The sequence below is a fragment of the Chroicocephalus ridibundus genome, chromosome 6, assembly GCF_963924245.1.
Source record: "Chroicocephalus ridibundus chromosome 6, bChrRid1.1, whole genome shotgun sequence".
Taxonomy (NCBI): Eukaryota; Metazoa; Chordata; class Aves; order Charadriiformes; family Laridae; genus Chroicocephalus; species Chroicocephalus ridibundus.
In genome coordinates, this window is record NC_086289.1 from 75,485,539 (window position 1) to 75,511,119 (window position 25,581).

At 46.8% G+C, this 25,581-nt stretch overlaps 1 protein-coding gene across 12 annotated transcripts in view; it reads right to left on the reverse strand.

The window, feature by feature from the left end:
- MCF2L2 (MCF.2 cell line derived transforming sequence-like 2) overlaps positions 1-25,581 on the reverse strand; it is a 177,734-nt gene that overhangs the window by 13,084 nt on the left and 139,069 nt on the right. For 8 of the 12 annotated variants that reach the window (XM_063339025.1, XM_063339029.1, XM_063339024.1 and 5 more), the window contains 7 exons: positions 23,792-23,917; positions 19,154-19,375; positions 17,718-17,810; positions 17,226-17,304; positions 13,969-14,041; positions 6,521-6,630; positions 3,250-3,345 (listed from right to left, as the gene is read on the reverse strand). In XM_063339025.1, coding sequence (XP_063195095.1) covers positions 3,250-3,345; positions 6,521-6,630; positions 13,969-14,041; positions 17,226-17,304; positions 17,718-17,810; positions 19,154-19,375; positions 23,792-23,917 — 799 coding nt within the window. The remainder of the gene's footprint in view (positions 1-3,249; positions 3,346-6,520; positions 6,631-13,968; positions 14,042-17,225; positions 17,305-17,717; positions 17,811-19,153; positions 19,376-23,791; positions 23,918-25,581) is intronic. The other 4 variants (XM_063339030.1, XM_063339034.1, XM_063339033.1 and 1 more) reach the window with 1 other exon arrangement.

A 25,581-nucleotide genomic window follows, 5' to 3' on the forward strand; every position in this document is an offset into this window, starting at 1 on the left:
CAGCTACAAAACACAGAGAGATGAGCGTGATGGTGGGAATGGGGAGGGTGTCCACAGATGAGGTCTGGATGATTGCAGACGCTGAACTGCTTGCTCTGCGGTGACTGACCCGAAATACACTGACGACCAAACACGAGCAGTTTGGAGTTCACATCTGTCATTTCTAGAAGTTCACTGGGTGAACGCCTGAAAAGGTTCTCCGAGCCCCCGTCCTCACCGGCGCGAATCCGCTCGGAGGAAGCGAAGGCAACGGAGGGGTTTGTTTCCTCTAATTAGGGTCCTGCCTTTCCTCAAAGTCCGCTCAGGAGCGAAGACACAACTTCCCCAGCTTTCACTGGGAGATGCGAGTCGCGTTTTTGACTTTAAATAGTCTGTTGAAGGCTTTCGGATTTGTCAAAGAATATTTGTGATTTTCATGTTTTGATTTTTAAAAGTATCAAAGAAATATTTATGCGAAAGTTAAACGCTCGTTTCTACTTTCACTAAAAAACACGACACTGGGATAGGTGAAGATTTATGTCACACAAAGCTCTTTGTAGCACGTGCTTGTAAGCTTTGCTGAATCTTAGCCCAGGTGTTCCTACCCGGTGCCAGTGATTTGGAGCGACTTTTCTATTCCAATCGTCTCTTTTCTCTTATCATGTCTATCTTCTTCTCTCTCTATTTTTTTTTTCATGGTTAACTGGCATGCAGCACTGGAGTAAAATAAGTTTCAGGTGATTTTATATTTCAGGTTTAAATGTCCTGTGCAGAACTATACCACTGTGAAGATTTCCCTGCCAGGGATCTTAAAATTCTCTTTCCCATTCCTCATCTTCACATTTTCTTATTTTAATGTTCAGCCACACAACATTTCTCTTCACTTCGTTTTTTCCCGTATTTCTGCCTAGTAAACGTCACATTCACTATATGTTTCCAGTGGAGCAGAAATTAGCGTGACTGCTTGAACTGCGATTCCTGTAATGTTTTATTACGCCAAAACATCAGGAAACCATATTCGCTCCTTAAAATCTCACTGCAATTTTAACTGTTGTTTGGCTACTGTAAAAAGACTGGAAATTCTGTATCTGCCAATGCACTTCCTTATCAATTGACTCACAAAAGCACATATATCCAAGTACATCCTTATTCACACTCCTGAAAGGCTGAAGAAAAAGGAGAGGTTAAGCTCTGCCCTCAGTGGTAACCGCGATGGAACGACTCCACGTTTCGGCTGCTGTAACTGCCCGCGCTAAAATACAAAGAAAACGTCACTTTATGATTATGGTGTTGGGCTACATTTACACCACACCACGCAGCTCGTAGGGACCCTGTGCCAACTCCAAGGAAGCTGAGCTTGGCCCTGCAGACCAGGCCGGCCCCGGGGGTGGGGGAGATGCAGAGCGGTGGCTTTCACGCGCCTTGGTGCCAGCTCTGGTAAGGCTCCCTGGGGTCTCCGCGCTGGGGGAGCGCAGGCTGGGAGCGTTTCTCCTCCAGACACCAGCATTTCTTTGGCCAAAACACCACGGTGCTCACACACAACGATTTCTACCCCATCACATCCAGCCTGGGCAGCCAGTGCAGCGATGCTTTGAGCATCCCCGTGCCACTGCCAGTTGACGCCTATCAGGCAACCCTGTTTTTCCCCTAGAGAGTCTTGTTATTTTGTTGTTTAAACCTTCCCTTTTATGTGTCTGGATATGAACAGACACAGTGGGTCTGAACAAAGCACACTCAGCTCCGGATGCCGTCTCCTGCCACGGCCAGTAACAAATCCTTGGACAGAGGGGTCAAGAGCAGGACAAGCTCTTATTGCAGAAACTTCCCTGTCACCTTCTCACAGCTCCCCACCTGCCCTAACGCCAGTCCATACGGTGCTAACACGGCTTTGCGGCGTCGCTGCCTGCAGAAACGACCACACTCTGCATCCGGCCCGTTTGCCAACTGGTGTCCTCTAGGCCAGGACCCGACCGGCAACCGAGCGGCACAAGTGGAATGGACCCCGTGTAACGGAGGTGCTCCACAGCAACCTCACGCAACCAGACCCAGCGCGTCTCCGAGCTGAGAGTGCCTACCGCCGAGCCGGCAGGAGCCCTTCTCAACCGCGCTTTGCCGGCCGGAACACGGAATGACTGAATAAAATGCAAGATATTTCACATGACAAGAAAAATTCAGATAAAAGAGCAAAAGAGGCCCAAACCAAAACTGGAGACCCAAACGCACCCGAATTACTGCCTTTCTGAAATTTATGGTTTTAATTGATTTCCCCAAGTCACAGGATCTGAAAACTGCTCCCTTTTTTGTATTCAGAACATTGAGCGGCTTTCTCCGTCTTAGATCTCACTACCCAGCGCAGCCTGAACCTTGCAGCCAGAATGTTACGGCTGCTCTGGCTCTCGGGGTATTCTCCTCTACTTTATAATTTTGTAATTTTTATTCTTTCATCTTGCTTCTTCCTCCCTTGATGCTCACCCTCTCCCTCACTGCACACTAACCCTTTGTCTCGCAGAAGAAATATAATTTATCAGAACAGGAGAAAAGTCATTACAATAAAAATAGTAATTACATTCTCTTTGCAGACTGTAATTGCAAACAGCCATTCTGTTTCATTTCTAGTCACGTTTCTTCCTCTCCTCTGCAGTCTCTTCCCTGCACAGCCACCACAGCAACAGGTGATGCTCTCTGCTCCTGGGTATTAAGTGTCTTCTAAACATTTACACACAAGGACTCAGAACACACCTTTTTACAGTGTCATATCACATAATTAAGTAGAAATGGCAACAGACCCCAGATCTTCTGAATTCCGGTTCCTCAGGTAACCACTAGGCCATGGCTGAGCAACAGTTGAAAAAACAAAGAGGTCCAACCAATGAGCAGTTTAACGCACGAAAATCTCGAGTAGCACAACACACTGATACTCTTCCCTTCGTGCCAGTAAACTGCTGAAAGAAGTTAAGGTTGGTGGATTAACACACGTTCGCACTTTGGCCCTTGAGAGACACTGGAAATAAACGTTATTTGCGCTGTGCAGCAGTAAAAGATCCAACCAGTCAGCCCAAAGGTCGCCTCGCCAACACTGCCGTGGGAGCGCTTTTGGTCAGGGCGTCTTTGAGAAGAGGAGCCGTGTGTGTGTGTCGGACAGGAGCACTCTGGTGAGATGCGGCAGCACTGTAGGAAATAGTGATGGATGGCACTATGGGATGGAGGGAACATCGTGGGAGTGCAGGAGACAGATGGGCAGAGACCAAATGCTGCGTGGGGTGATTTTACCTTTGGGTGGAGCTCTGCGGTTGGAAAGACCTTGCAATGTGAATCGCTTTCTAGCAAGCGCTGTGCGCTCAAGGTTAAGGCTGGTGGAAGCATCAACTAGGAGAGAGAGGGAGAGGGAAGAGAAATAAGGAAGGACGGGTCAGCTGTTCAGCTTATGGGAAAGGAAAGGTTAGCACCGGATGACAACTTAAAATAAATAAATAAAATTTTGATTCAGTTCAAGCCTGAGCAAGAGCTAATCAATTAGAAAGGTGACATGAGGTCAGTGATTAAACCAGCTGAGCCAAGCAGAGCCCCTGGGTTGAGTTTGGCTCACTGAGTTTTAATGGAGAACAACAACAAAACAAAACCAAAGCAAAACAGGTGAAGGGATGTAGCTCTCATCAAAGGAAAATACAGTTTAGCAGCGAGCTCATTAAACAGGATCTAGTGCCTTTTACTATGAAAACACACGGCTGTGGTTGGAACAGCAAGGTAGGGAGAAGAGAAGCCTTGCAGCGCAGGACACAGAGACGGCAAGTGTTGTGAGGAGTCCCCCTTCCACTGCCCAGCCCCGGCACTGGGAGGTGCCGTCGTCAGCCCCGAGGCTGGTACGCTCTCGGCCTCGCCTGCCGAAGGCTGGCTAACAGCCCCCAAGGCTGGCACGCGGTCACGCGCCTGACCCCAGGACTTGCTGGGACGTGAGGAGTGCCGTGCCAGCAGAGCCACCGCGCCAGGCTCCTGCAGGAAAAAGCCAGCCGTGCCGCCGGACAGTCTGCCCAGAGGTACGGCACAGACGGATCTAGGTCCTGAGAGTCTGCGTTTAAAAGCCGCTCAGTTACTCAGTTATTTGCACTGCAGGAAAGAGGCGGACTGAGATCAAAGCCCCAGGTCCGTGCATTCCTGCCAAATTCCGCATCTGCCCCTTTCTCTGCGTGGGCAGGACACACACAGACAGTTTACGGCAAAGGAGCAGGAGAAAAGCCATGTGGTGGCTGCCTGGTTCTGAGCCTTGGCGTTCAACCACTAGCTTGCTCCTCCTCTTTATTTCTGCCAAGAAATACATGCTGCCACGTGAAAGTCACCAGAGGCACAAACGAGGACCAGAAGTACAAAGGGAACACGAAGAGACGGTGAATCCACACTTGACGGACAAGCAACAGACAGACAAGCTGTGCTTCCAAAGGAAAGTGCATCCCATCACTTCCTGATTTGCAGCCAAGACAACGCAGGACCCGAGGTGCCTGCGTGCATAGGTGGGTGTAAGACGAACAGATTTAACAATGCAGAAGTGTTACATCAGTGTGGTTCAGCTCCTTCCACCTGGTGGCCTGACGCCAGCTTTGGGCCAGGCAGGTGCATCTGGTGAGGAACTGCTACCGAGCGGTGGCTTCAGCTGTGGGTTGCCCACGCGTGCCCTGGGGAGCGTTTCTGGCTTTCCTGATGCCTGTCTTGGCCCGGGAGCCATTCCCTGCCATGGAATGTGTCTCTAATAACATGTTGCCTCCACCTGAGTTATTCCGAACCTTTTCCTTCATTCTGCAGGTATGCCCAATAATCCTGGAATCCATTTCCAGACCTAAGAAGGACTAGGTCCTGATGGGCAACAGGTTGAACACGAGCCCACAGAGTGCACTTGTGGCGAAGGCGGCCAACGGCACGCTGGGTGGCACGGGGCACAGCCTTACCAGCAGCTCTGGGGGGTGACGCTTCCCCACGCAAGGGAGACACACCTGAGCGCTGTGTCCTGTCCCGCACCCCCCAGTACAAGAGGGACACGGACATCCTGAGTGAATCCAGCAAAAGGCCATGAAGATGCCAAAGGGACTGCAGTAGCTGACATGAGGAGAGAGCGAGAGAGCTGGGACTGTCCAGCCTGCAGAAGAAAAGGCTCAGGGGGATCTTATCGATGCGTATAAATTCCTCACGGGAGCGAGTAAAGAAGATGGAGCCAGACGCTTCTCGTTGGAGCACGGTGACAGGATGAGAGGCAATGGTCACAAATGGAAATATGGGAAATTCCATTTTAAAATAGTAAAATACTCTTTTTTACTGTGAAGGTGGTTAAAGCCTGGGGGACAACGTCCCCAAAGAGATATTCAGAACCCAAGTGGACACGTCCCTGAGCAGCTCGCTGACACTGCCCCTGCCTTGAGCCGGGCGCTCGGGCTGACGGGTCTCCAGAGCTCCCGCGGCGCTCAGCACCCACGGAGCTTCAGGGCAGCGAAGCCACCAGCCAGGTCCCCCTAGAACACTCCTTCGTGTGTAGGTAACTCCATCACAGGCGCTTACCCGTGAGAATAATGAACCGCAGTAGCCTCCCAGCAGTGCCCTCCCGCTCTGTGCCGCAGAAAGAAACCGTGTTCTGCGATAACCTGTCCGTGCTCCCCACCCAGCCAGGGGAGCGCTGCGTCAGCTGGGGGCACAAGAGGGGCAGCTCTGGCAGCGCCCGTGTCCCGCCGAGAATCTGTAACTTTCTCCCCAGAACGAAAACTTATTGCACTGAAAAAATCTTTTGGTGAATAGCCTATTTTTCAAAGAAAAAATATTCCACTTTTTTTTTTTTTTTACCATCTCTGTTTCTGAAGGGGCCTGCTGTGACTTTAAGCCTGATTTGGACATCAGTCTCTTTAAGACCTCGCAGTTTTGTGGTTTATATTATTAGAAAAGTCTTTGCTCTAACATTTCAAAATGCTACCTAAAAAAGAAAATGCTGTGGAAAGATGTTTCTGTTCCTGCTACTGCCAGATGAGATCCAGTTTCTTTTTAGTGTCCATTTTAACCTACGTTGTATAGAATATATCCATTGTATTTGAGTCTTCAAAGAATGGAGGGACTTTCTGCGACCACACGTGCATTTATTTACGATACACTAGAGGGGAACCTACACACAGAGGAGGCAAAAAAATCTCTTTGACATAAAGCATGGAAATTAGTTAGCAAAATCCATAGACAATCTTAAAATTAAATACGTCTAGAAACAAACTTTGCCAGGATATAGAAGGTTAAAATACACATACTAGTGCCCTCCAAATTCTAACTTTAAAAAACGCAAGTTGTACAAAGAGTGCTGAATTCATCAAAACACTTAAAAACTCCTAAACTGGTAATGCTTTTTGGTGCTCAGGAAGTTTCATGGTAGAGCCGCTCAGCTTTGTCGCATTGCTTTTTTGATGTTGGGTTTAAACAACATACATTCAAAGTATCAAACTCCATCAAATTCCAGAAATGAGTGTGCAAAAATAGAAATATTACCCTTTGGAAGCAAAAAGCTTTGTCTCACAACTCCTACCTCTCTTTTGTCTGGCGCTGGGACTGGAATTCCTGTTTTTATTGTTAGATGCTTCCACGTTTGATGTCTCCGACTTGTTCTCGTACACACTTGATGACTTCCTGCTATACCTTGGGACAAAAGAAACACAAACCCAGTTACGCTCCTGCTCCGTACCCAGCGGAGCACCGACCACAGCGCATTCTATTTTACCCTCAGATATGGAAACCTAAGGAATAAAGGGCAGGTTTTAAAATTCTGTGCGCTGTAAAAGCCGGCATCCGCGCAGGTATGTACGGTGGGAAAAGCCATTCCAGCCCCTGCCCCCTTTCCACGCCCCACAGCACGGGATGCGCTTAGCGAGAGCGGAGAAGGGAAAAACAGCGGAAGAAGACGGTTGTCTGCACAAACTCTTTTTGCGAGTCCAACAGATTTGGAAGGAAGGAGTGGGAAACCAGGTTAGAAAAGAGGACCCCAGTTTTCCATCCCTTGCAGCATAAGTATATTTGACTCTAGGAGAGAAATAGGGACCGGATGGTCACACAGAGGTCATACCATGCATAGAGGAACATATGGATTCCACTGGCTCCAGGATCCCCCCCCCAACTTCTGTTTCTTCTGCTCTTTGAAAACTTGAATCCAAGTGGAACATCCCTGTCTACAGCTGAGCCAGATGAGGGGATCCCTCTTGCCAGCCTTCTCGGCTGCCACGGGAAGGACCCGAAGGACCCCCTTGGCCCAGGTTTGTAGGGCATTGGAGCTGCAAGGTTTTCTCAGGGTCCTTATCATCCACGTTTTGCAAATACCTGGGGGTTTGGTTTGGTTTGGGTGTTTGGCTGTTATCTTTGGCAGACTGCGCCACACATTCCATTGTATCTACACACTCGAAATACTTTTCCCCAAAATGTGCGTTATTGACATGTATCAGCAATTACGTTGCTGTTTCCAATTAACGTGTCAACTGTTACACTTACCATTCATAGGGTTTGTCTTGCTCTAAGGAAAGGTCCAAGATACCATTAAAAACTTAAAAACATTTGGAATACTAGAGATCTGTGAATACCTCCTTTTATCACCACAAGGCAGCCTGGGACTCATGGCTTTGTATTTGAACTTCTGACCCCTTTCTGATGGAACCGTAACAGACGTCTCTGTTACCTCCCGTGCTAAATCAAAATGTGATTTTGCAGCCTGATTTCAGGTAAAAATGGGACTCAAAATAAATACGGGAACAATCCAAAGCACACTCCCATTTCCTTATTCTTTTTCCTCTGTTCCTTCCCAGCTAGGCTGAGGTAACTGTGAACCATGCAGCTGACAGAGTTAAAGATTTACAGCTGTGACAAAGACCAAGAAAACGCTCGAGCTTCTCCGAAGCAGCATCTGCAGTAAAACTCCAAGTGTTTGCGTGTATCTACGTGCATGGGATATTTTTACGTGGATGTATGACCGCATCAGTCATTTCCAATAAAGCAGATAGATAGATAGTTAAGCAGTTAGAACAATAGTCCGTTTAAGTTTCATATGTTTAAACAGATTAGAAACAATACAAAGGGATCACTTCATTACCACTGAAATGCAACAGCCATCCTTTGAGAGAGATACAGCAGCAACAGACACCGCAGGGCATCTCATTTTAGGATTAAACAGTGAAACTTTGGGGAAGAATTTACAGCGAAAATTTGAATAGACTGAATGGGACTTTCAGACAACCAATAACCGCCTGTATTAAGGGCGCTGGCTCTAAGCGTCCCTTTGGCTGATACCTCAGCTCCAATCCCGAGCCAGGCCAGCCCTGCCTTATCGCATGGAACTGCCGCGCCCGGTGCTGCGGTGGCACATAAACCAGAAAAGGGATAGTCTTTGGCATGGAACAGATCGGGCTCGGGGAGGGGAGGGGAGAGCGTCCTGCAAACACACTTCCCCAGCGTCACAGTACAGGTTTGACAGTGCCCAATGAGCAGCAGAGTCGCTGTAGCACACGGGCAACCCAGGAGAGGGTGTCTGCCGGTTAGATGATAAAATCGCAATAATTAACTCGCCTCCAACGACTGGCAGAGCACTGATGATGATGGTTGCTCTTTAGCCAATCCTGTCTGCCACTGGCTCACTTATAGCGCCTCTCACAACTGCGGCTGCTTAGTCATATCAGCCATGAATACAGACTATGGCCATGTGGGCAGCTATCACAAAATCAGCTTCTTCCTTCCTCTCCTTGCCTCCACCCAGCATCCCAGAGCAGGCTGCAGCAGGGGCCCCGCAGTCTCGGGCTCACATCAGCTCGTGTGAAGCCACCTCGTGCTGCAGTTCCCCTGTCCTTGCTTCTCTCGGAGACACGTATTACAAGGGATCAACGTGGGCCATCAGGACATGCTGAATTTTGTTCCACTCCCGACAGCCCAGAGCGTTGCTCTTTCACGAAGAGTTACCATATTCTTCCTGTGCCTGTAACAACCCAGCACGTGGAGCAGAAGCATCCAACTCTCCTTCGCCGCCACAGTTGGCAGCGTGAGGACAAGCAGCAATTCATTTTTCCTTTGGTTTAGCCCACTCCAGGACAATAGCTAATCGCACAGCCTTTCTTCCTGGAGTTAATTAATTTTTCTCTTGGCATACTTTGCCTATAACTTCTGCTCTGAAAATTCTCCCTTTAAGAGCCTTACAAGAGAGACATAAATCCGGATGGATTTGAAACATTTTTGTGATTGCATTTCATATTTTACTGAAATAATTTTCTCCCGTCCCCAATGATGTGGTTTTGATGAAAGATTCTCCCCTTCAACCTTTTCAGCTTAAACCTTAAACAAAGCAAATGTGACCAAGCCTAGAGAAAATACGGTGCAGGACTAACAGCACTGCATCTGTTTGAAATTTCTTGCATCGAGTCGTAGAGCTCTCAAAGGCTGGCTGTGTCACCTGGGGTGTCTTGGTTTGGTTGATCCTGCCGAAATTCTGCAGTGATATTGTGGTGGTGCAGCCCCCTGGGCCACGCTGCGCTGTCGGGACAAGCCACTGTCGTGCGCTTGTCTCGGTTACAAGCGCAGTGAGCTGGGGCAATCTGACACGTTCTCGTTTGGTTAGAAGCACAGCGAGCTGGGAGGGTGAGTCACTCCCTAAACGCAGCCGGCACTCCTGCTGCAGCCCCACCGGGAAGGTACGAGAATTACCTGACAAGAACTGTGGCCAAAGCCAGAAAAATATTGACCAAAAGCAATCACCTCGCAATCCTATAAACAGCGACCCTAAGGGGGACACTTTGAGCTCCCCGGGATCGCAGCAGGCTGTGACCCAGTGCCTCCCCCAGGCTGGGACGCCTCTCGGGTGGATTTCGTGAGGTTTCTAAGATCATCTGCTGACAGGTGCCAACGAAGAAGAAAGGTTCAGAGAGCGCCTGCTCACAAATGCCGATGAAGGAGAATGGCAAGTGATTCACTATAACTAGATTTCGCAAGGCTCAAAGATCATTTGGACGGTAATTCACTGCCATCTGCAAAAAGAGAAAATCTTGATCACAGGTTACCATCCATATCTGTGTGTGTGTGTGATTTGATTTAGGAAACTGACGTAAGTCTCTTGCCCTTTTCAAATTTTTAACTAAGTCACTGTTGATTATAACAAATTTTATTAAATCTCTTATATATTAATCTTAAATATTGTTAAAAAATCATACAACCTAATCCTGTGATTTATGGTAATATTGTTAATAAACCTGAAATTGCTGCCACCTCAGAGCTGTATAGGATCCAAACTGACTCATCTTGCGACAAACTGGCAGAGCGGGCAGGATGGTAAGCAGTGCCACCAATTACTTACAAAAGCACGGTATTAATCCAAACCCTGGCTTTTCAGGAGCAAGTGTCTGTGATAACTGGTATGACTGGGAAGGGGGAGAGAGGCAGCTACATGCTGCCAGGGTTCAACCAAGGATGGAAAAGATAAAGGTATAATTTGTAAAATGCTGGGAACCTGTTCAGAAGCAGCATACCAGGGAAGGAGAGAGACCAACAGTAAGATGAAAGATATGCAAAATGAAACAGAGGGACGTAAAGCTACTGAACTGTTGCTATCTTTAAGAACAGAACAACTGCAAAAACAACTTCAGGAAGCTCATTTGAAAACACAGAAGTTAGGAGAACACGCTGAAGTGATGTTAATGTAAGATCCGAAACCTCTCAATGTAGTTCAAATTAGAAAGCTAACAGTATCCCCCGAAGACTGGGATGGTAATATTTGGGGTGATTCAAATAGTAACGGCTCAGATGAAGATAACCCCCTCCCACCTGCCCGAGCCTCCCCAATACACCGCTAGACCAATTATAAAAACAGACAAAACTATCGGACCGTGGGGTGGAGCAGGAAACCGCACTAGAAAAATGATCCCATTTGATCCAATTCAAAAGGCCAATTTGCAGGAACGCTACGGCCATAAGCCCAGAGAAACTCAGAGTATTTGTGGTGTCTGTACTTATCCAGAGAGGACAGGATTTTATTAAATGGGAGCAAAACATATGGCTATTGGGGACCAGATATCTTTTTAAATGCTGGCCCCGACCCCCCAGACGACTCCCCTTCAATAACAGGTAGGGCGGCATGTCGGGCTGGAGCAATAGACGCGCCAGAGGAGGAGAAGTGCCTGGGGAATCTCTAGATGAAGCTTCAGTTGGAGTGACAAAGGCTGCCTGTACACAGGCTATGCACGAACGGGCTCCCCGTGATCTTCCTGTCTCAACAACCGTACGCTTTGCCATGCTGAAACCACCAATTAGGGGAGCCCCAGCTGTGCTTAAACCGTACCTCATTGCAAAGCAAGACGAAATTAAAAGGGACACAGAATATAACGCCCTCGCAGCTGTGGAGGCTGACGGCAATGCCGCACCGAGAGCCATAAGGCATCTTCCCGCCCGGGCAGAACTGCTGCAGGACAGCATAAATCACGGGGGAGAGACGGGACGGGATGATGTGTCCAGCGGAACACGAAACACAGGTCGAAGTGTTAGACAGGTTAAGCAACCACCCCAGAGTGGCTCTCGGGAACTGAAACCCATCGATCAACGATCGAGGGTCTGGGATGAAAGGGATGAATTGTGGAGACAAGCCCTGGCAGTGGGTGTTCCCAGAGCTGCTCCTCATAGACAACCGACTGGAGTTACTTTAAGCTTGATGAAAGCTTTTCAAAAGCAAGACATAGCACCGTCACCTGCTACTGCTTCCCCTCAATCGCCCCCAAGAGACCTCCCAACCTTTCTTTTCCTCCGTGAAAGGAATTAAAGGAATTGCAGGAAGAGAAACTGAACAACAGGCAGACCCCAGACAGTTGCTGGGCTTGCCTGTCTGGAAATTCGATGTTTACCAACGGAGAAGCGATGATGGCCCTTGTGTTATACTTCTCGTAGGTCCTCATCAACAACCAAATTAATTCCTAACGGATACAGGAGCACAAGATGCTGAGAAGCTGGGCGTACGACCCAGATGACACAGAGTTGAAGTCAACGGAGTAAACGGAACAAGTGCGATTTGCCAAACTATAAAAGTTAAATTATGGCTCCCGGGCGAGAAGCGCGTGTCGCCTGTTCGCTTTGCAGTTAAAGAACACAATGGAAATATTTTGGGTTTCAATGTTTTGAAGGGCGGAACCTGGCACCTGCCGAATGGCACCGTGTGGTCCTTCGGTTCAAGTGTTGACCCCAAGCCTGAGAGAAATGGGGCAGCTGCAGGGCCTGCACTCTGCAAGCCCCGATCCACGGATTACCGATACACCACGGTACCCGATTTCTGCTGCGGCACAAAAGGAGTTTCTGAGGTAACAGCAGATTTGGGAAAAAAGACAAATTATCTCCAGAACCCGCTCCCTATACAACTCACCTGTCTGGCCAGTTCAGACAGCAGCCGGGAGGTGACATTTAGCAATTAATTACCAGCGCCCAAATGCTGACGCAGCCCCGCCAACAGCTGCTGTACCCAACGCTGCAAACCGAACAGCCACTTCGCAAGCAGCTGCACACCCACGGATGGCAACACTAGATGTGAAAGACGTGTTCTTTACGGTCCCCTTACAAGAAAAGGATAAAGAGAAATTTGCTTTCACTTGGGAAGGTGTACGATGCACCCTTAGCAGACTCCCATGGGGATATAACATTCACCCACGATGGCTCACGCTGCGCTCGCTGAACTTCTAGAGACAGTCTCCCTCCCTGGAGCTGTGACACTATACCAACACACAGATGATACTCTGATAGGAGGAACTTCCCCCGAGACGGTGGGGAGGCGGCGGCAGCAGTGCAGCAAGCACCACTCGGAGCAGAGGCTGAGATCCCACCTGAGAAACGTCAGGGAGCAGGTAAAGAAGTAACATTTTTAGGTACTTGGTGGATTGCAGGTAGCACAACCATTCCACTGGGCACCCTAAGTAAAATAGAACAATTGCAGATACCCCAATCTAGAAAAGAATTACAACCGCTCGCGGGTACTTTAGGTACTGGAAGAAAAATGCACCTGGATTTTCCATTGCTTTTATGAAAGGGAAAACCACGGAAATGGGACCCAGAACATGAAGAGGCAGTCAAAACCTTAATACAGGAATTGAAACCCTATCGTCACTGGGGTCAATTCACCCCCGCGACTCTATTACAGCAGAATGGGATTTTGCAGGACACGGTATTTATTATAATCTATTCCAACCTGGCCCTGACAGACCAAAGAGACCTTTATTATTCGGCTGTACTGCACTTAAAGAGACAGAAGAGAGATACTCCGAGTGGGAAAAGGGACTTTATCTTCAGTCCGAGCAGTTAAACAAGTTGGTTTAACTTGGTTACTACGGGGTAACCCACCCGCAAAAACCCCAGCAAGACTTGTACTGATTTCCCTTTGCAGGAAGGATGCCAGGACTGACAGTAACACACCTCTGCGGCAGACGGGGTCAGCCACCGGAGGGTCGCTCGTCCTTCTCGCAGGAGCCATCAGTGTCAGCACAGACCAAATCTGGCTGACACGCAAGCCCGACGCACGGGGTGGGGACCCTCGCTGCCTTTAACTGTGCTAATCAATACGGTGCCTGTCGTACATTCTGCGCCATACGTGTTTGCGAGCTGTGAGTGCAATCTACTGTAACAGCAATTATAACTTACACTAAACTGGCCCAGCAATTGGGCCATGACAAAAATTTGCTTACAGCTCCATTTAACATCCTGGAAATGTTCCAGTACGTTTTGTCTAAACCTGAGCGAATGCAGAGCATATGATTCTTTTACAAAACCAAATCATCATCTTTGAAATGAATTCCGCATTGCGATTTTAGTTTCCCCATGAGCAAAACCTTTATCTGCGTTTACATGTCTTTGAAGAATCTGAAGACAATTGCCTAAGTTCGTACCCAGGAAGCTAAACACACAAAACTAAGAGTTTATGTACTGCAAAAGCACAAAGGCAAGACAGAACACGGCCCTGACGTGCCACGATAGCGGCGTTACCTGCTGGCGTTGGAGGACTCCATTGGTGCGTGGTATACGCTCTCAGTGATTCTTTGGTGCAGTTGACTTGCTTCTGTTAAAGAAGTAGTAAAAAGAAATTACTCCAAACTGCGTGAGTTGCTTCCTGGTTTGCACAGAAGGTGGGAGAGAGGGGGGGAAGTAGGAGAGGAGAGATTTGGACTGCTGCTGCAAGCAAAATGGAATACTCGCGCTTGAAGAGAAAGGCACATGGTAATCTTAAAGGCTGAAATTTAGCTCACCCAAGCAGCTCTTCTACCCATATTTTTTCAGTGCAGAAGAGATTTCTTCCCCTACCACCTTCTCTTTCCTCTGTACCTCTTCCTCGCTCACTGCACAATATGAATCTAGAGAACGGACATACTGACATTTTTCCCAGAATCCAAGTTTTGTGGCTCACAGCTTTGTCCGGATTTAGCAACACATGTACGTCAGTCCTTTGGCCCACGCGGCCATCTAGTAGAATATATCCTCCTCCCTCTAAGGAACGCTTTGGCTCAGCATCCTGGACAAACAGCCATAACAAAGTGCTGTTCAGGTGCCACTCGTTCGCTCTTTTTGCATAGCTGCAAGGTAGCAACAGACCCATTTGTACCCGTGTCCAGTAACTGCTGAGTGGAGAAAGATGATAAGAAAGGTGCTGACAACCTGGTTTTCAGGGCCAGGAGAGTCAGACTCTGAGAAGTGTGGGAGCAATGGAGGGAGCTGCTGCCAGGCTCTCAGCTTGCTGAGATCCCAGGGCTATTTCACTCGAGAAGAAGACGAAGCTCTTGTCGATGAAAGAACAGACGAAGGGACTGGGGCAGCTCTGAAAGACTAAACTTAACAAAGTCTTTTATGGGGAGGAATGCTGGGATAAAGGGGCACTCTGGGCGGGGAGTCGGAAGTAGCTCCATTCCTGGTTTTGGCAACTGATTCACAGCCTCGCAGAAATCCCTTAAGCTGCATCCGTAATCCCTTTGCCTGCAAGAGACAATTACGCTCTTTGGGATCCACGGATCAAGGTGTTACCCAAAGCCTCGTTAGCATTCCATGCTCACTGCTGTACATGACAGGGGGTGTATATACACCACGTGTTTGGGCACTAATGACCCATATGTTAAACTGTTTCTCGCATACCTTTGGCCACCTTCTTTGCCCTTTACTCACTCAATCATCTCAGCTGGTTCCTTCCAACATTCCAACCCCCTGTGCAACTCCTAACAACAGTCATTAAAAGCAGCCCAGACAAACAAATGTATCCCTCGTCCTTCTCTCATTACAACGCACAGTTGGAGAAACATCCAGTCTTGGATTAAGCATGAATTAAGGCCTCTTTTTTCATGAGTCATTGGAAATACAAACAACTGTTTAAAACCACAGGACAAAGCCCGTGTTTCCTGCTGTCAGTACTGTAACAAGGGCTTCACGTCATCATTTGGGAAAAGGCAATGGGAAGAGTTGCAATAGCGTGTAAGATACAATTTCTGCCCTCTGACTGCTGTTCTGCTGGATTCACAATGAAGGCAAGCTGGACTTTGCTCATAAAAGTAGGATGAAAGGCATCGTTGGACGTCCTCAAGACCAGACTGGATAAAATCTTGAGTAACCTGGTTTGACCAATAACTGACTGTGCTTTGAGCAGGACGGTGGACTATGATGTCCGGAGGTCCCCTGAAACCCAAATATTCTCCTATGATCTTAAGACAAAATAATAATGGATATCAAAAATAAATGTTTTCCAAAACTTTCAGTCTCGATTCCTGCATGGTTTTCTCTGGCAAATGCGTAGTAACCCTAGCACATAGGTCTTCCACGTACAAAGGCTTCACAAACGCTCATCTGGGTGACACACAAGCTTCTTCTTCCTTGCCTAGAAACCCACACAGAGGATTAGCGCTCTGGCCTATTAAACACACACATTTTCATCGTAACGTACTCTTCTGTGGTGGCCTTTTATACTTCAGAAGTAAATATTACAAACCATATCAGGGAGTCCCTAGATCAAGTCCTGAAAATGCACTGATAAGAATCCTGAGTTCTTTCCTCAGCAGTTCCCGCCGAACTGGCCATTCAGAATAAAAAGGAGAAAGGATGAAGACAAGACAGTAAGGAAAGACCTGAGCAGTAAGCATTGTAAATAAGCATATTGTTATGGATTGGATTAAATCACTGAGGCTAATGTGCATAGTTGTTTCCCTCCGCTTAAGGAGGTTGTAAGAACTCATTGTCTTTGTGAAACAGACAATTAAAATAAAGGTGACCTCTAAAGTTAAAGCAGAGGCACAGGCTTCCACCTAGGCCAAAGTCTGCTTAGGAATCCGAAGGATGTGGGTGGAGAGGCTTTGCTGGCGTTGCTTGAGAGAGAGGTGTGTGTATGAGAGAAGCACAAAATGACAGGCCAAGGTGAGAAGCCACGCCAGAGCCCAGGAACGGTCTGCACTGGACACAGCTATGGGATTTTGTCCTAAGAGAGCCTGAAAAATGGCTTTTAGAGCTCTGTGCCTTCTTGTTTATAAACAGAACAGTATCTCAGAGAGCCTTCATCACTATGCTCTCTTACTGTCTGGAATAACCCAACTGACTTTTGTCTGTTCTTGGTTCAATATCTTACATAAAAAAGTGTCATTATTTTAAGTACTTATGAGGCTTCAGTCACTTATGTCTTGAGCACATCAGAAACCACCTTCACCACGGCATCTCTGTGAGAGCGGGAAATGTCATTAATCGTGTTTTACAGGGAGGTCACTAAGATAAAAAGATGGGATAACTGACTGACAGGTGAGCGAATAGATTTAAAGTAAAAACCCTCAAAACCCGACACAGCAAAACAAACAAGAGGACGGAGAGGAACAGTTGCTGTGTCCGGTCATGTATGTCAAAGATCTTTTGTGTCAGGTCTTGCGAGAAGGCACAGAGTGAAGACTGGGACCCCATCTCCCCACACCCTGATGTAAATGGACGATCCCAGGGTTGTGACTTGAGAGGGAGAACAGAGGAAAATCATGTTCCTCCAGCTAACTGTGAATTAAATAACTATTCATGCCATTTCTAAAGTTCTAAGAAATTTTCTTTGATCAGGACAAGGGTTTAAATGCCAGCAATGCTGCAGCCACCCAACTGATCCTCACACAGAAGATCCGTTCTTGCTGATTTCACTGGTGCTACTGGACGGCCCCGTAACTCATCCCAGCTCCCTGGTGTCATACACAGCGACAGAAGGAAGGCAACATTACCGGATCTCACTCTCTGCGTCCTACCTCTACATGCTTCCAGCTGTCCTGTCAGGACTTTGCGAATCTCTGAAATCCAGGTGTTTTTCAGCTCAACGGAAGATGCCTGAGAACAGAAGAGGCGAGCAGATCTAGTTAAAGCATGCTGCCGTCACCTGCCTGCCCCGACCTACATTTGTTCTCGACTTTCCCAAGGAACGGAATGCTGTGGCCAGCTTTGTGCAAAGCAGAGGAAGCTCTTCAAGATGGAAAAGTTACCACGAATCTAGGTCCCGTCCTTGCTTTTCTGTCCAGCGCTCCAAGTAATTTCCCACTACTTCGTTTCCTCTTTTACCCAAAATCATGACCATTTTCACAATGGTAAATTGGTAATTTGAGTGCCAACGCAACAACGAAGATTCCAATGGTTACTGTTTCTTGAGCGTACAGGACAGTGAAAGTCACGAAACTGAAAACTTTCTTAAAAACAATTCAATCAAAAGGAAGTATAGTCCTTGGAAAAAAAAGGATTGTTGTTACCTGAATGATATAGACCTCCTCTCTGCCATTATACCAGATCTCAAACTTCTTGTTATCCCCTTTTACATTTTCTGTAATGCCCACGGTGCTCATCTGTTTCAAAATAGAAAAGAAGCAGCTGGAATCTGGAAAGCGTCAATAGTCTTTAAACTCTTTCTCCTCTGAGAAGCATTTTTAAAAGGCTGCAGTCACTCCTGCACCTTGGGGAGTCATTAAAAGCAAAATTCAGAACGTGTTATTTCTCAACATGTAATTTATCATTCATCTTTTTGATTGTTATAGAAAAAAAAAGGTGCTCAAAAGTAACGCAAGCTAATGTCCGATCATGAGTTTATCCTCTTTGCTTTTTTTGCGCGAATTGTGTGTCAGTTTTCAACCCTATCCTGGCTTTTGTCCACCTATACAAACTTTCAGTTTGAGGAAGACAGTATTTTCAACTTGGCATCACTGAGACTGGAGAAGAAGAGGAATGGAACAGGGCTTTGTGAGATTTAACAACGCACCTGTAAAACCCGACAACACAAAAAATCCAATATAGTTTCAGGAAAATTAAAAGAAAGAGGTGAGCAAGGAGCTAAGTGCCTAACTAGGCAAGACAAACAAGAAACTGAAGAAAATAATTCTAGATTTCTTAAATGATAGATTCTTAACCACAATTTTGAAGTCCAGCTGCTACCATACCTCCCAGCTTCCCATCTTCTACCTTTGTTTGTTCTTGCCCTTGCTCTGATTTGCCTCAGGGTTAGATCTGAAGGTTTAAACAGCTATGCCATCATTCCTGCGGTCTCCACAGGAAGAAACTTCAAATGTTTATATGAATTGGTCCACCCCTTGAACCAGGCTCTATTACAATTCCCGTCTGGTTACCCCATAAGAAGTTTGCAGCATTACACTTCATGACCCATGTTAGTTGTCCGAAGTCACAAGTGTCACACCAGTGTGCTAAAGGGAAAATGTGGCCTACTTGTGAAACTCAGCTTAGCAGATAGTGTCCTGACTCATATCTGGAAATGTCACTCTTGCAAATAAAAGGGCACTTCTACTGCACTGTGATTCATCTGTAGCCATTATTGTCACAGAATATATCTGCTCAACTCACGTTAATAGTAAAACTCACAACAGAACTGAACCTGGAGGATGCTTATAGGCAGAACAACGACAGATGCAGGTCCATCCCCTCTTGCTTCTCTTTATGGGATGCCGGGCAAGAACACAAAAGGTGCCCATTTGTATCAAGCTGCAAAACCAAGCTTCACGTCTGGAGTTACAGGACACACGGCTGGGTCTGTCTCCAGATCAAAATTAAATGGAAGCTTTCATTTACTCAGGGGTGCAAGACAGCTCCAGATACGCGTACCTTCTTCAAGTCTCCACAAGGAAACATTCCCGAGAACATCAGATTTATTTCTCCCCCCTACCATTACCACATTTATTACCTTTAAAGAATTTTTAAAGCTGTATGAAGCCGTCTTCTCATGGCCATCTGTGTTCTCCTCCCGTTTCTTGCAGAAAAGTAGCATCTTTGCATAGAGGAAGAGGTGTCTCTGCATCGGTTTGAATCTAGCCAAGTCCTTCACTTTGTTGTGCCCCTTCTTGTGGTCAGTCCACACATTGAAGGAACCTTGCATCAACAGCTTGCCAAGCTCACTGACGTCCCCCTAGCAAGCAAGGAAAAGAGAGAGCCTACATCACGTTCAAACTTGGGGAGTCCCAGGCCCAGCTCTTTCCCCAAGTGGCGTTTAAGCTTCCAGGCAGAGGCACGTGCCTAGGCATCCCTCGTGTTGGAGAGTGGACGTGTTACAGCTGGAATCCCACCTGCACGTGTCTCCTTGCCAAACCTGTGTGGTTTCTTCAGATAACCATTAACCCATTGTTTTCCATGTCCATAATTCCCAGTTTGCCTCCCCATTCATAGTTAGCGTCTAAGGTCTGTCTCAGGACCTGACACATAACTGCCCCTCTGATGACCTCAGAGAAAGCATCTTCAGACAAGAATTGGGTTTCAAGACTCCTGACTCCAGGGCAGTATGAAGGCCCCGTGCAGACCAGATATCCAAGCAAAGGCCCTGGCTCCGAAAGGTCTGCGTTCAGTTTCTGCTCTGCTATGAGCTGCTTCTATCCCTGGGCAAAACCATGCAAGATGCTTAGATGTCTGAAGACACAGACTGGTGTCTAGAGGTATGTAGGTGTGTAATTCCCTCAAATTGCAAAATAGTCTTTAAAAGCTTTGTCAATAGTTTCTCGGCTCACCATCTGCAAACTATGCAACGCCGCACAGCCTTGGGCAAAGGGAGTAAACGCACCAGGGAGCCACGAAAGCACCTGAGGGAGAGTGAAACTAAGCAGGAACCAGACCTTTCTAAGTTAAAGCCCTTGTCTGAGGACCACTGATGGGTAAATACTTCAACTGATATATATATTTGGCTCAGACGCCACCCGCACAAACATTTATAGCACAGTTCAGTCCTAAAGAGTGTAGTAATGTGTGGATAGAGGACACGGCAACATCCACATGGTAATGGGCTTCAACAAATAACGATAAACATAATTATCCTAGCAGCAGGTTTTTCTAGGAGGGATTTGTATAATAAGTTTAAGGAATAAGCTCAGTGCACTATTAAAGCACTTATTTTCAACAGCTGTATGTTCTGCTGATGAGGTGAAGATGCGGGCTCCAAGGGGGAATGTCTGATTTCTCAAACTCCAGCGCGCAGCCTGTTCTCCCTCCCACCCCCCATCCTCCACCCCGGATCCAACTGCAAAACCAGCATTTGATTAGTTACTTTTCCACTCCATTAGACCCTCCAAAGCATTCAAAAAGCCTCAGTAATTTCTGTAGCAGTCTCTCGCGTCTCATATCTGAGTTGGATTTTTTATTTGTGCATAGAGGACTGTGTGTCTTTGTATTTCTATGTGCATGCCGGTGTAACCTGCAAGCCTGTGAAAAGCATGCTGATGAGACGTAAAGCTAAATAAAAAACCCAAGGAAACAAATTTTCTACGTAGTTGTGATGATGGTGAGAGGCTCCTGTCACTGCAGGCCCCTTCGATACGGCACTGAGATCCACACGCTCAGTTCAACTCCCGCGATACGTCCCTCTCCTCAGCCTTGGCTCTGGGACTGGGACTGCGGCAAGTGGGAGGCTGCAGGGAGGGGGCATGGAGAGGGATGGCACTCGGCTGCAATCCCACAAAGGACTTCCAACGTAGCCCACAAGCTCTGGACACTCTCTTCGGTGTGGGCAGCAAACAGAGAGGAGAACGCTGTTTCTGGTAACTTGTGCCCGTGGACAGCAGCGTCCTGTCCTAAAGGAAATGTATTTAAAATGGAGGATTTGATCACTATCTCAAATGTAATTACTCTCTGTTAGAACAATACGCTGTATCTCATGTTTATGGAAGACGAGAGACACCTAAGAATGGCTTAAGTGCTGCATAACTCATGGACAAACGACCCAGGCCAGACTGCATACAAACGTTAGGATGACAGTAGGAAACATCTCTAAAACTTCTCTCCAAGCTTTAATCTACTTTTTTTTTTTGTGGCTTTGACTAAAAATAAAAACAAACAAACAAAACCAACCCCAAACTTACATGTTAGCAATTTCTTACACAAGAGTTCAGCTCCTCGAGTCTGCGTGTGCACAGGTCCGAGGAGCAGAATATCCTGTGCAATTAGGAGCGTTCATCAGCTGCCACAAAACCTGCTTTTCTCCTTCCCTGGAAGGCGTTCCAGCCAAGTTTTTCTGTCATGCCTGTGTGGGAAAGACTCCACAAGACGGGGTGTGGTTTCATGAGCTATGGGAGGTTTAATTTGGCATCACAACTGAGGACCTGGGACAGGTGGAACGGGGAGAAGAAATTATTGGGTTCATTCTCTTTCACACTTTCACCCCATTTAATAATCATGTAACAAACCACCGCAGGAATGCTGTCGGCATCGGGCTACACAGCAGCCATGTTCCACTTTGTCACGGCTTTCGGTTCAGCCAACAAAGCACGGGTGAAAATCTAGTCCTTGGAGCTACTACCTGGCATTTCACGGAAGGCTGGCAATTCAGACGTAGAAGGTGAAAAAGAACAGGAACGCTGTGTTGAATTCCTGAGCACAAAACTGCTCTGAGATCTGAAAGCAAGGCGTAGGGAAAAGGATGACCTCAGCATTTATATGGATGGGAATCTGGACAGATCCCCCATGCTCAGAACAATATGTCACCTTTCTTGGAGAAGCTCTTCTGGCCATCCCTTACAGAACTGTTTAAAAACAATTTTTTGTAAACCTGCTGTAACTACGTACACTTCAGCTGGGAAACACCGGAGGAAAGCTACCTCTCTCTTTGGGGATGAACCAGAAACGGTGGAAACCGGGGAGGTAAAAGATGTGCTGTGTCCATGAGCTTCCCATGCCCTTGTTTACTGGTCCAAGTCTGCAATAACAATATCCAGGCTTTATCGAGTCTTTCTAAAACGAATCTCTGAGGCACTCAGCCGTAACCTGAACGGTTTCGAGAAGCTTTCACAAACTATCTCTCCTGACGCTTAGAAGGCTGTAAAAAACTCACTACTGAAACCAAACGGACTCGAACCGATAAAACCACACAGGAAGAGTCCTATCCTTCCCACAAATACAAATGAAGACTTGGTTGTTCCAAAAGAGAAACTGTTGAGCAAGGTGACATGTTCAGCAACGTGCAGGCCACAGCCAGCAGGCTGTCACTGCAACCCGTCCTTCAAACGGTCACATCACGCAAAGCCACCCTGAGCACTGGGAGCGGCGGCACCAGGACAAACACACCTGTCCCTAGGAAGTACATAAAAGAAAGTCTGGAGAAACCTGAGAGCAGCAGAGATGTGTCTCTGTGTTCATTTACACGGCTCCAGGAGAAAGCGCTAGAAGGGGAAGTTTGTCTGCTGTGATGGAAAAGTCAACACAAGCTTTGCCACTGTCTTTAAATAAAACAAAACAGCTTCCCAAGAGTAGGAAAACTAAAAGGAAGACTGACTACTAATCATAGAATACCAGGTTGGAAGGGACCTCGAGGGTAAGAACTGGTATTTTCGTTTCAAATGTAACGCACAATGCAGAGGAACATCTCCAACAGCGTACAGCAGTGGATCTATGACATAGAGCCAAGCAAGCAGTTAAATTCATTTATAAAATAATGCTGACAGAGGGCATGTTTTCCTCCGCTACCAGATGCGGTTACACAAAAGAGAGAACTACAGAAATTAAAACTCCTGAAGCCACGCCATCCTGCAAAGCACAGACTAACTCTTCCCACCCAGCCGCAGTCAGTACAGACCCCCGCACTTTCTCGGGAAGTCACATTCTGCACAAAATACTGTTTTTCTGGTGTCCAGTTCTGTTAACTCTGATCTAATAACTCTTCGAACCCAGCTTCTCAGTACATTTTTTTTCCCCTTGACATTTTCACCCTGCAGCTACTTCAAAATGGGCAACCACATCACCCTCAGGCCTGACTTGGCCAGGCGTGTTTCTCTGCATGCGCCAATCAGTTCCAATTCTCACTTAAGGGCTCGTTTTATGTAGGCGCCACTAGTTCTCAAAAGTCCTATGACTTCAATGGAGCTTCAGCAGAGAGATATATATACGTTTGCGGCCTTTGATTTGTACTGCGGTGGTTATTTCACACTCCAGATAATGAGCTTGCCAGTCAGTGGGATGGATTCTATGACCCACTTTAAATGGAAGCCAAATTTTCATCCCTAAGTGCAAAAGATTTGGAAACACTTGAGTTGCATAGCCATTACGAAGCTTCGGCAAATTGCTGATGTCTGTCACACTTGCTGCCTCTCACCTACAAGTGAGGTTTGGGGGCGACTACTCAGAAGCCCGGCATTTGTCCCACTTCCTCCCCACCTCGCACCTCCACCCCCGCAGGACCTGTATGTTGACATGTAGTTTTGGTCACCACGACATGCCACAGAGTGGCATCCTTCAGGAACGCGGCCCAGGCTCCTGCAAAGCGTACCAGCCATGGGCACAGCATGGCCAGTGCTGAAAGGAACACTGGATGGGTCAAGACCCGAGTAAGAGCAACCGTAAGCGATACCTCGTATCCTGTGATGGCTATCTGGTGCATGGAGTCATTCACTGATTTGATGATATCAAGCACTGTGGCCAGAGCTTCTTCCAATTCGGCGGTACCCTCTGAATTCTTGCTGCACTTCAGCATTTCCTGATTAAAAAAAAAAGATACGAAAACCACTTGAAAACTTCTTATACCAGAAGCCATTATAAGACAATCCTCCCTGAAATTTCCCCTGCATAGACAAAGTAACAGCACTACGGCGGGGGCCGGGAAGAAAAAAAAGAAAAAAAAACAAAACGGGACATTCACCAGGATTCTCACTGAGGACATACATTTTGACCGTTTGGACATTTTCAAGTTTTATGGGTTCATTTAAGATGAGACGGGACCGTTCTGACATATTTACAATGAACTTTTTGCACGTCACAGAATTACATCTGGGATTTTTTACTCCACATCTGCTAGAAAAAAAGAAAAAAAGCTCAATCTTAATATAATGATTTCAGGTGTTCGAGAATTCACCATTTCCCTTTGCAATTTGTTCCACAAGGTACTTACTGCCACTGTTCAAAATACAAATTAATTTCCAGTCTGAATTTGGCAGGTTTGACATGCCGCTCATCGAGTCTTAGCAGGCTCTCGTCAGATACACAAATTCTGAATGTCACTTCCCACGTAGAGGCTTGTAGACTTATGATCAAATCACCTCACAAATCTTTCATCCTTAAATTAAGTGATATTTCTTTTATCTGTAGGACAGGTTTTTCATCTGTTAATTTTTGGGGGAAATAGGCCAGATTACTATAAACCTTCCCCACCTCTTCTTCTCTCCTTTTGCACTACAGTCTCCAGATCTACATCTGCAAATCTGAAAACCTTTTTTGAGACGCAGTCATTTTGAAGAACCAATGCTGACCTCTAGCAAAACTCCATCAAACGTTATATTCTACTTGAAATAAGGGAAGTTATTCCGTCTTCCAGCCCTTGCACAAGGAACAAGAGACAAGTTAAGAAGCACACGCCCAAAGCAAAGAAACAAACCAAACCTTTTGAGGGCTCAGTTTCTGTAATCACTTCACATACAGAGATCCTACTGAGAGTTCCAAACATTTAGGGCCAACGATTTCCACAGCCCAGTACAGTTCCCCACTGACTCCCATTTTCCTACACCTGTAAATGCTCCCGCTGCCAGGGAAAGAGTGCACCATCCTCAGAGATCGCACAACCCCTGGCAAAGCGAGTGTCCCGCGCTCGTGGTGGTGTTGAACACAGAACTGGTCTGACCAGCTTCAGCCCCGATGGCTGCAGCCTGGTTTCCCTGAGAATTTTACTCCTTGATCTAATCTTGGTTTTATTTACAGTCATATTTCAAATTAAAAGTAGAATCCGGTTTACTCTTGCTCTTCCGAAGACCTTGACATTTTCTTCCTTGTCACAGAATAGTTTCAAGAAATAGAGCCCAATTTACTTCTGTGTTACATTGATGTAAGGCTACTGGAATCGGCGAAGTTGCGTCCTTGATAATATCCCACTTTAATATTTGGATTCTACAGTTTTGTGTAAAGTCAATAAACAGATCGCAGAAATACTGCGCAAGTGAAGGGCCAGCCAGATCCTCACATGGCTTAAACTGCCACAATTTGACCGGTGCCACGGTAGCTATTAGCAACTAAAATTTCAGCGTAAAACCTTCATTGCAAATTTCACACTAAATTCCATGACAGTACACAACGCTTCATTAAGTCCAGAGCTTGAGAACAGCATGTAATTCACCTTCATGACTTTTCCATAAGGAAAATAGTATTTTTAAG